This window comes from Vigna unguiculata, chromosome 7 (assembly GCF_004118075.2).
Source record: "Vigna unguiculata cultivar IT97K-499-35 chromosome 7, ASM411807v1, whole genome shotgun sequence".
In the NCBI taxonomy this organism is placed as follows: Eukaryota; Viridiplantae; Streptophyta; class Magnoliopsida; order Fabales; family Fabaceae; genus Vigna; species Vigna unguiculata.
In genome coordinates this window covers 33,731,139-33,742,505 of record NC_040285.1, presented here as the reverse complement: position 1 = coordinate 33,742,505, position 11,367 = coordinate 33,731,139, and the positions used below count along the sequence as shown (strand labels likewise).

Below are 11,367 nucleotides of genomic sequence, written 5' to 3'. Positions count from 1 at the left end.
AAATGTAATGGATTGATATTGTTGGAGTTAGACTTCACCTACTTCACTCTCATGATTATTAAGCAATAAAACTCTTCTCCATTAATTACTAATGTCAACCCACAAGTTTACTCAAACTCTAATCCCTTATTTGAATGAGCCTAGGTTTCCTTATTTAGAGTCAATTCCTTGAATCCCTAAATAAACAAACCCGCTTTACAAATTAGGGTTTAAGACAACTAATGGGTCAAGTTCCATTCCTAGATACAAGTTCCATTAGGTATCTTGTTCCAATTCAAGGTTTCAAGAGATATTTTCCAATACCTAATGACCCAAATATCATGCAATGAATGGGTAAAACAAAGCAAGCTTTAAATGCATAAACAAAGATACTAGAAATCAATGGAAGAAGCATATATATATTCAAACCATTCGAAAATACATGAAAGTTCAGTGGCTACATCTAACCCCAACAAAAATGGGTTTAGCTCTCCATTGTCATGGAGAGCTCAAGCTTACAAAATGGAAAATGGAAGAGAAAGAGATACAAAGAGGAAGATGGAGCTGTTCCCACAAGCCCTAGCACTCCTCCAAGCTCTCCAAATCGCGTTGCTCGAGCTCCAAAATGTCCAAGATGAGTTTCCCTTCGCGAAAACAGAAGAAAAATGGGTCACTTGACACATCAGCGAAAAAGGGCGCCTGGCGGAAGGGTCTCACCGCCAGGCGCAAGCCACCAAACAGGGGGCAAATCTTCCCGCTACCGCCCGACGGTGACTAGGTGCCGCCAGGCGGTGACTAACAGTAGCGCCTGTCTGGCGCTTGGCTGGCGCATGGCTGGCGGTCTGTTCCGCCTGGCGCTGGCTTCGCGTCGCCAGGCGCTTCCTGTTGAAAATTTTCTTCTCTCTTTGCTATTCCGGGTCACTCATTAGTCTGGATTTTTGGAACAAGTCTTCCCATCTACCAAAAAGACACAAAAATGGGGATTAGTGGTATAATTAGATCAATGTAACCCACAATGTATTTATTTACAAAAGTAAGGTAAAATTGAGGATTAAGTAGGTTAAAAGCTTTGGAAGAGATGATTTTGCTAATGAAATATCGCTTGGATAATGGTAAAAATTAACATTATCAACTCCCCCAAACTTAAAACCTTGCTTGTCCTCAAGCAAAAAGGTAACTGGGCCTAGATGAACAACACAATTGCAATGATCTAGCAAATCAAGAAAACAAATGTCAATTGTGCCTGCTCTTATTTGAAAGATTGTGTAGCACATGTGTTTCATTAGCAAGGCAAACTAAAGCTATGGTGTTCACAAAACAAAAATATCACAAGTGCATGCAAGAGTTTATAAGGGATCAACAATCATGGCAAAATGTTTCCTTGATCAATGGGAACCACTTCTCACAAGAACAAGTGTTTCACTCAAGCCCACTAGTGTATGGATATAAACAACATTCTCTCTGCCATCACAATGTCACACAATTTAACTTTGCTTTTTGTTCAAAATGTCTAAGACTTTCACAAGCATGCTATCATCACAAGGTCTTTTATGGCTTGTATCGTGGCTAGGCTAAGAAGGAAATTTGGTTTTTCAGGATAACAAAAGTACCTTGAGCTAAGAGAGCAACTAATCAAATCATGAAAGTATTTTTCTCCCTTCTCTATTGAACCAATGAAACCAATTCCCAACTTGCTTGCACCAATTTTCTTTTCTTTTCTTTTCTTTTCTTTTTTTTTTTTTTTGAATGAAACCAAAAACTTTACAAATTTTCCCATGCTCCCTTGTATTAGCAATAATTCCCCCAAACTTGAACCATACTCATGACTAACAATCATTTGCTCTCTCAAGCTCAAAGTAAGGTAGTCAAAATCTTCACTATGCTCAAGGTTCAAGGAATGGCACATATTATCTTTAAGGCTCAAAGAAGACTCAAAGGATTTGCACAAGAAATCAACTTAAAAAGGATTGGCTCAATTATGTAAAGAAAAAGAAAGATGGCCTTGATCACCTGTAGCATGCAAGTAAATGAATAGCAAATGAACTCAAGCAAAGTCAATTATGAGTTCACAGTGATAACATTCACACAAATCAACTCTGGAGGCACAACCTCTCACAGGGTATTTGGGTTCCACACTTGTCAACATATGCCAAAATCATTGATCACAATTAAACTTAAGCATCACTATATCAAAATGAGAACAACCACAAGCTCATGCTCCCAAGCCAATTCAACATCATTTCATAACAAGCACAAAAGATGATCATGAAAAGTAGTAATTCAATGCAAAAGATTAGTTCACCACAACCAAGTTACAAAGTTCTACACTATGCTAAAAAGTTCAAAACTATCAAAAGAAAGTTAAGACTGAAAACTAAAAGCATAAAATAAATCAGGACTATCAACAAAACAAGTCCTGCAAAAAGTGAATCATTCTCTCCAAGTGCTCAGGCGTCATCCTCGCCCTCTTCGTCTAGATCTTCCTCCTCATCCTCTGCAGCAGCTGAGGCTCCACCTCCTCCAGTAGTATTGGCCTGGGCCCCAGGCCAAGCAACAGTGGCAGCAAATTCCTCAGCTGATGGGGTGTGCAACTCAGGAATAGTTAGGGAGATGCCCCTAAGCATGTCAGCATTGGCCATCCCCATCCGGTATAAGGCCTGCATCTGGGGTTCCAGGAGCTGAAGGTGATCGAGCTTGGCCTCCAAAGCCTGCAACCGCATGTCAATGGTGGGAGTTGCCTCGGGCTCGGGCTCTGGCTCAGCTTCTGGCTGTGGCTGATGGCGCCTCCTGGGTCTGGGAGCAACTGAGCAGAACCTCTGAAAATATGAAAAGTCCAGGTCCTGCGTTGCTTTCTCCAACGGGGGTACAAAAATATCCACCCCTGCCAGGCTGCAAAGATGGGTGATGAGAGAGGGATGGCCAAGAGCGGCCTTGCCAGCGGCGTTGGCACACCGGTGGATCTCATTTGCAATAAACTGCCCTACATCCATCACCCGCCCTGTCAGGATAGTGTATAAAATGGTGGCGCGTCCCTCCGTAAGATCAGACACATGGGAGCACGGGGAGATGTTGGCGTGCACAAATGCTGACCAGAAGCGGGCCAATGGGTGAAGGGAACCTCTCTGAATCGTGCCCCTGTGAAATCCTTCACCCGCCAAGCAGAGTGCTTGGATTAGCTCTCCAGGCGCCACGCCCTCATCATCCAACACTGAAAATTGGCACTCCACATTATCAGCCAGCTGGGTGCCCAAAAACTCATTGATCGTGTCAGCATCAAAGGGCACCCTTTTCCCCCACACATAACTGAGAAAAGTGGGGGCTGCTGAGGTGGTAACCTTGGCATTAGCATAAAATTCCTTCACCAAGGTTACACTAAAAGTGCTAGGATAGCTACCCAGCCTTTCCCAGCCACGCCTGATCAACTCCAACTGAAATTCGTTGACCTCCCCGGGCTTAAGAATCACTTTCCTCTCTGCCACCAACTTTCGTTGCATGACCACTTGGAAGCGGTCCTCATTATCCTTTGTGAGAAAGTGATGAGAGTAAATTCTCTCCTTTCGCTTTTGCCCTTTCGAAGGGTTCCCCACGGAGGTCTTCATTCTTTTGGGATTTGAGGAGGATGCCATCTGCAAAATAAACATTGGTACAAAGAGGCAATTTAGAGTTAGCATTGAAGTGAGAGATTCAATCAAAAAGAGAGTCAATTGCATCTAAAGACTAAACTAGAACAACAAAATGTCAAGTCATTCATATGCAAAAACCCTTGTAGCATTGGTGCCTCACAACCCAAGCTACAATCACATGAAAATCAAAGAAAGAGACAAAGACAGGGCCACCGCCTGGCCCCTCCAACACGTGCGCCAGGCGCCAGCTTGCAGCAGTAGGCACTGCTAGGCGCCACCGCCTGGCGGTAAAACAGGCCAAAATGGCCACCGCCAAGCGGTACACAACAGGGCAGCAAAGTATTATGGTTAGCGAGCACAGAACAGCAAAAAGAAAAAAAAAATTAACTACAGTGGCAGCCCAGAACAGCAAACACGAGTTTATACCCACAACAAGCAACAAAAACAAAGTATATGAAAGCAAAGTAAACCCTAAGCTAGTGAATCAACAATGGAGTAACGAAACAAGAATCAAAAATGCAAAAACGAGGAGAGCACAAGAAAGATGTTTTACTTGAGTGGAATGCACGAGTGAATGTTGCAAGAAGTGAGATTGGAGGGTGTGTAAGGTGAACTGGTGTGTGGTAAGGGGCAGCTGCGCCTGGCGAGAGTGTGGCAGCAGTGTGAGTGAGAGTGGTTAGGGCACGAGAAAACGAGAGTGGGTTCAAATTTGGGATTAGGGTTTGAATTTGAGAGAGATTGGGAAGTAGAGAGTGAGATTGAGAGTTAGGGTTATGAGTGTGGTGAGGAATGAGAACAAGGCGCCAGGCGGGAGTAATAAGGGGTAAGGGTTTGGCCCAGGTCAGAACAGATTTTAAAAGGCCCAAGCATAGCTCGCACAGCGCTACCGCCTGGCGGGATGTCACTAGCCGCCAGGCGGCGTATCAGCAAAATGCCACTGCACCAGTTTTTCTGGTGTGGCGCCAGGCGGGCGCTAGGGAGCCGCCAGGCGGTATGCTTCTGCAGTGCTTCCAGTGGTCAATTTTTCAGATGGCGCCTGGCGGGAGGGATTGAACCGCCAGGCGGTTAAGCTGCAGGGGTGGATTTTTGTGTTTTTGGGTAATGGTTGGGTTGGCTTTGACTCTATTGTACTCCTACCAACCTTTCACTCTTGCACACAAACTTTTTCAAGCTTTTCAACTTCAAACCAAGCATTCACACTTAAGCAAAACATTCAATTCACAAAACACATGCACAACTTAACTTAAGATATGAATTTACTACACAAGCTATGCTACTAATATTCTCACAAACAACCAATTGTACACTACCACATTCTATGATGCACAAAGGCTAAACTCAATTCAAAATGCTACAACTAGCACATGCTAACACCATCCTAAAACTAAACATGCTTAACAACATTCTAGGCTATGCTTCCACAATTTCACAAATGCAAATTTAACACAAAATTCAACATCTCAACAACACAACAATCATACTAACACAATTCACACATGCATACAAACATCATACTGAATTGAAAACAAAAATTAAAAGCTAGAATGAGTTTAGAGCACTGGGTTGCCTCCCAGGAAGCGCTTGTTTAACGTCACGAGCCTGACGGGTAAGGCGCTTAAGATTGGTTGGTGCTTTTGGTGTGCTCCTTCCCAACCTCACACCTATACAACTTCAATTGAGCACTAGTCACCAATTTAGTCCTTCTAGAATAAGGAGCTTCAATTTCAATTCTTCCATCAACTTTGATGTCTCTAATAACCCATAGCCTTGCCCAATTTGACTTGAATCTTCTAGGAGAAATCTTCAAATGTTCCTTTCTCATCACAATTGGTTGGCCAAGTCTAAGTTCATTAGTCCCCATCAAAGAGTGGTGGTGAACTAGAGCATCATCTTTCTCTTCCCTCTCTTCATTCACTTTTGCAGAGAAACAATTTGAGCACTTTCCAAGCAACTTAGAAGCTTGCCACGGTCTACTAGTCACAGATAAGACTTCATTGATGGCCTTAAGACTAGTTTCTTCATCAGTTGATTCTTGCACAGCTTCAAAAACGTTGAAATTCACTTCCTCATCTTGGTCCTTCAATTTCAGCGTTCCCTCATCCACATTGATGACAACCTTGGCTGTCTTCATGAATGGCCTCCCAAGAATGAGTGGTACCCCTTCATCTTTCTCCATTTCCATCACCACAAAATCAACCAGGAACTTGAGCTTATCTATCTGCACCACCACATCTTCCACCACGCCATAAGGGTATTTGATGGAGCTATCTGCTAGTTGCAAGGTCATCCTTGTTGGCTTGGCTTCGAGACCACCAATCTTTCTAAGCATAGATAGGGGCATCAAATTAATGCTAGCCCCTAAGTCAACAAGAGCTTTCCCCATATCTTGATTTCCAATGGTGCAGGGGATGGTGAAGCTACCCGGATCCTTGAATTTTGGAGGAAGATTTTTCTGAATAATGGCACTATAATTCCCTTGCACTTCAATGGTTTCCTCTTCTATGTATTTCTTCTTTTTGCCAAGGAACTCCTTCATGAACTTTGAATAAGAGGGTATTTGTTGCAGTGCTTCAGAAAATGGGATCTTGATCTCAAGTTGTTTAAATATGTCCTTGAACCGAGCTAATTGTCTCTCTTTCTCTTTTCTTGAAGGATTTTGAGGATAGGGAAGGGGTTTCACAACAACTTTCTCTTTTTGTCTTTTCTCTTTATCCTTCTCTTCACTTTTATTCTTTTCTTCTTCCACAACAATCTCTTCATCAACTTCTTCCTCTTGAATCTCTTCTTCATTCTTTCTCTTTTCTCTAGCCTCCACCTTTTCTTTAGAACCTAGTCCAACCTCCTTTCCGCTTCTAGTGAAAATGGCTTTACATTGTTCTTTGGGGTTGGCTTCGGTGTTGGCGGAAAAAGGACTTCCTCGTTGATCAGCCAATTGCTTGGCTAATTGCCCCACTTGCACCTCCAAGTTTTTTATTGATGCATCAGTGTTCTTTTGATTTTGAATTGACATTTGCAAGAACTGTTGCATCATGTCCTCAAGCTTTGAGGTTCTGTCAGTCAAAGAGGGATGTTGGTAAGTTTGTTGATGTGGGGGCCTATTGGAGGGTCCTGCTTGGCCCATGTTTTGGTGAGGTTTCCATCCTTGATTATAGTTCCCTGATCGGCCTTGATTGCCCATATAACTAACTTCCTCTTGAGATGTGCTTGGCATAGCACATTGCCCATTGGTATGGTTTCCTCCACATAACTCACAACTTTGCACTTGTTGGAGTTGAGCTACAGAGGCATTTTGAAGCTCTTGAGGAAGTTGTGACAATTTCTTCATCAGGGTCTCCAATTGCTGAGTCATAATCTTGTTTTGAGCCAATAGAGCATCTTGAGATTGAAGCTCTAGAATACCCTTCTTTTGAGAATGGGCTCTCTCAGTGTAAGCTTCATTATCATTGGCGGCCATATTCTCTATTAACTCATAAGCTTCCTCTGGCGTCTTCCACTTGATACTCCCACCGGCAGAGGCATCTAACATCAGCTTTGACTGGGATTTAAGTCCTGCCAAGAAAAGAGTGAGCTGTGTAGGTTGATCAAACCCATGAATGGGAGTTTTCCTCAACAGTCCCTTGAATCTATCCCATGCTTGGCCCAAGGACTCATCCATATCTTGTTGAAATGCCGAGATTTCCTGTTTTCCCTTATTAACCTTGGACTGGGGGAAATATTTGCTCAAGAACTTTGCAACCACATCATCCCAGTTAGTGAGGCTATTTTCAGGAAAGGAATTCAACTAGGCTTTTGCGGGTCCTGCTAGTGAGAATGGAAAGAGACTCAGTCGTATGGCTTCATCAGGAACTTGATGGATCTTCACAGTATTGCATATCTCTAAGAATATGGCCAGATGAGTGTAAGGATTCTCATGAGACAGGCCGTTGAACTGATTACTCTGCACCAAATGAATAAGAGCTGGCTTCATCTCCATGTTGGTGGCATTGACGGTTGGCCTAGCAATACTGTTGAAGTTGATATGGCCTGTGAACGCTGCATAATCTTCCAAAGTGCGTCTTTCACGACCTCTACCATCACCATGAGGATTGTCTGCCATTTCTTCTTCTGGAAAAGGATCAGGATTATGAGAAGTAGATGAAAGAGTGTCTGAAGCAGAAGAGTGATGGGCAACTTGTTGTGCTTGAGCTCGTCTTCTCCTTGTGGCACTATTGTTTCTACGGGCAGTTTTCTCTATCTCGGGATCAACAAGGAGTGGTTCTGAAGATGCAGTCCTCCTTGTACGGATCCTACCCTGCATAAACTATAGAGCAACAACAAAAGCAAGCTCAAACTACAAGTTAGCCCAAAATTAATGTGTGTAAAAAAAAAAGAAGTAAACAAAAACAGTAAATATGCACAAAAGAATTTAAGTCTAAATAAGTCAGAAATCACACAAAAGTCTAGTATTAGACACGGGTCCCCGGCAGCGGCGCCAAAAACTTGTTAAGACTTTGGCAAGTGTACCAAGTCGCGCAAGTAGTAACCGGTAAGACCGGGATATCGTTTCCCAAGAGACTCGTGTATACTAAATATTTGCGTAATTAGTGACTAATTTAAACTAATGAATAAATTCATAATTTGGGGTTTTTGTATGAAATTAAATTTTTCCTAAATAATTAAAATTGAACTTGGATATTAGAAGGCTCTAGGAAATGGTAAAGACTAGAAATGCAATGGATTGATATTGTTGGAGTTAGACTTCACCTACTTCACTCTCATGTATATTAAGCAATAAAACTCTTCTCCATTAATTACTAATGTCAACCCACAAGTTTACTCAAACTCTAATCCCTTATTTGAATGAGCCTAGGTTTCCTTATTTAGAGTCAATTCCTTGAATCCCTAAATAAACAAACCCGCTTTACAAATTAGGGTTTAAGACAACTAATGGGTCAAGTTCCATTCCTAGATACAAGTTCCATTAGGTATCTTGTTCCAATTCAAGGTTTCAAGAGATATTTTCCAATACCTAATGACCCAAATATCATGCAATGAATGGGTAAAACAAAGCAAGCTTTAAATGCATAAACAAAGATACTAGAAATCAATGGAAGAAGCATATATATATTCAAACCATTCGAAAATACATGAAAGTTCAGTGGCTACATCTAACCCCAACAAAAATGGGTTTAGCTCTCCATTGTCATGGAGAGCTCAAGCTTACAAAATGGAAAATGGAAGAGAAAGAGATACAAAGAGGAAGATGGAGCTGTTCCCACAAGCCCTAGCACTCCTCCAAGCTCTCCAAATCGCGTTGCTCGAGCTCCAAAATGTCCAAGATGAGTTTCCCTTCGCGAAAACAGAAGAAAAAGGGGTCACTTGACACATCAACGAAAAAGGGCGCCTGACGGAAGGGTCTCACCGCCAGGCGCAAGCCACCAAACAGGGGGCAAATCTTCCCGCTACCGCCCGGCGGTGACTAGGTGCCGCCAGGCGGTGACTAACAGTAGCGCCTGTCTGGCGCTTGGCTGGCGCATGGCTGGCGGTCTGTTCCGCTTGGCGCTGGCTTCGCGTCGCCAGGCGCTTCCTGTTGAAAATTTTCTTCTCTCTTTGCTATTCCGGGTCACTCATTAGTCTGGATTTTTGGAACAAGTCTTCCCATCTACCAAAAAGACACAAAAATGGGGATTAGTGGTATAATTAGATCAATGTAACCCACAATGTATTTATTTACAAAAGTAAGGTAAAATTGAGGATTAAGTAGGTTAAAAGCTTTGGAAGAGATGATTTTGCTAATGAAATATAGCTTGGATAATGGTAAAAATTAACATTATCACTCTACTACATAGAGCAAAACAAAATCATGTGCGCTTATCTCCCAAGATACAACAACCCGTTAGATCAATCGAGTGCAACGAAAGATCTCTAAACCTTATGAACACCATTATTTTAAGAGATAGTATAAAGAATAAATGAAAAACACTTCTAAGGATATCCTAATGTTTGTTGTGTTTTTTCTAGGGGTGTCAAAACGGGCCAGTCCGGCCCATTTTGGCCCGGCCGGTTTTTGGCCCGTTTTAAATGGGTCGGGCCGGGCTGGCCCGACAAGGCAAAACGGGCTTTTTTTTGGGCCCGGCCCGTGGGGTGGCGGGCTGGCCCACCATCCTTTTCCTGATATGTTCATTTTGTGGCCCAAAATCAGATTTTAAATCTTTTCATTTCAAATTTAGTTGACTACATTAATCTGTATATAAATGTAATAGTACTACATATGCATTAATACAATAATAACCTGCGCAGTGACTATAATAATAGTCAGGGTGGTCTGTTATGTAACACAACCAAATATACAAGTTACAACAGTGAAAAGTCAACACAAAAGGAAACATTTGGAAAACATGCAAATATGTTTACAACCAAAGAAACCAATGCCTTTAGCGTCTTATCTTTGCATTTCAAACACCAACATGAAAATCAAAATTAAAAATACCCAAAGAAAATAAAATATTAATTTACTTCTTCTGCCTGTTTTTGTCTTACGGCCCGCGGGCTGGCCCGTTTTGGCCCGCGGGCTGGCCCGACGGGCCAGCGGGCTTGACGGGCCGGGCTGTCATGGGCTGGCGGGCTGAAATTCGTGGCCTGACCCATACTTTTTCAATCGGACTGGCGGGCCGGCCCATCGGGCCGGGTCCATTTTGCCATCCCTAGTTTTTTCCCATGCATAGGTGGTATTTATAAATAATAAAAAAAAAGAAAATAAAGTAAATTGTGATAAAATTATTGATGTTAACCATAAATAATATTAATCTATAAAATTACAAATCCATAAAAAATACTAATAATAATAAATTTTTTTAAATTATATTAAAATATTTCAAACACAAAGTCATTTAGTTCTAAAAAGGGAGACTGTTTTAAAGAAAACTATTGAAAATAATAATAACATTATTCTTATGACTTGTTATGACTTTTACGTGTTTGGTAAACATTAAATAATTAGGGTACGCAGTAGCAACAACTTGACTTGTTCTCATAGAGTGAGACACTGATGTAAATATTAAAATAATTAAAAGCACGATCCATTATTCATGGCAACAAACATCGGACTAATTGTTTCAAGGTTCCCTTTGCACAAGTCTTATGGTTCACACTGTTAATAATTATTGAAGTTGAAATTCGGTGTGAGAATATGATTAAAGTTTAAATTCTAGATCAATAAGTGGACATTAAGTTTCACACAATTTCAAATTATTTTTTTATATACAAGTTTTTATAAAGGAATAATTCATATTAAATTAAAATATAATTCTAACTAAAATAAAATATGTAAAATCATATTCTATTATTTGCTTTGTGTATCATAATTTGCGTCAGGAGTTTGTTGCCTAACACATAATGATTTGAGGTAATAGTTAATCCATGTGCATTTTGCATACAGTGTTACCTTATACGAGCATATTTTTGAAGACTCAACCACTACTTTGAATTATTATATAATTCCCTCCTTTATGATTCAAATGAAAAAGTAAGAGTGTTTAATATTTATTTAAAGTAACTTTTTTTTTAGTCTATCTTTACTAAAAATATTAATTTTGATCGGTGCACCACCATCTCTTTAAATAGGCCTACGATACTTTCAGTCTATACATTTAAGATGCCGACTCTACCAATCGATCCCATATTTTTTGCCTATATTTTGCTCTTCTGCTTGGTCGAGTTGATATTGAGACGGGTTTTCACAAGGAGGTACGTATAACCATTTCGATCATTTCATTCAATATTTAAA

The 11,367-nt window shown here is 41.1% G+C and overlaps 1 protein-coding gene across 1 annotated transcript; it reads right to left on the bottom strand.

Annotated features, from left to right (window-relative positions):
• Positions 1-5,217: 5,217 nt before the first annotated feature.
• On the bottom strand, positions 5,218-7,257 carry LOC114191404. The gene is made up of 2 exons (XM_028080575.1): positions 6,432-7,257; positions 5,218-6,170 (listed from the first exon to the last, which is right to left on the bottom strand). The coding sequence occupies exons 1-2, from the start codon at positions 7,255-7,257 to the stop codon at positions 5,218-5,220; spliced, it is 1,779 nt and encodes a 592-aa protein (XP_027936376.1).
• Between the last annotated feature and the right edge of the window lie 4,110 nt (positions 7,258-11,367).

Excerpts from the sequence above, each read along its gene's own strand:
- LOC114191404 (XM_028080575.1), bottom strand. The coding sequence starts at position 7,257 with ATGGATGAGTCCTTGGGCCAAGCATGGGATAGATTCAAGGGACTGTTG. Across the intron at positions 6,171-6,431 it reads CGGAAAGGAGGTTGGACTAG|CACTGCAACAAATACCCTCT; the intron begins GTTCTAAAGAAA and ends CATTTTCTGAAG.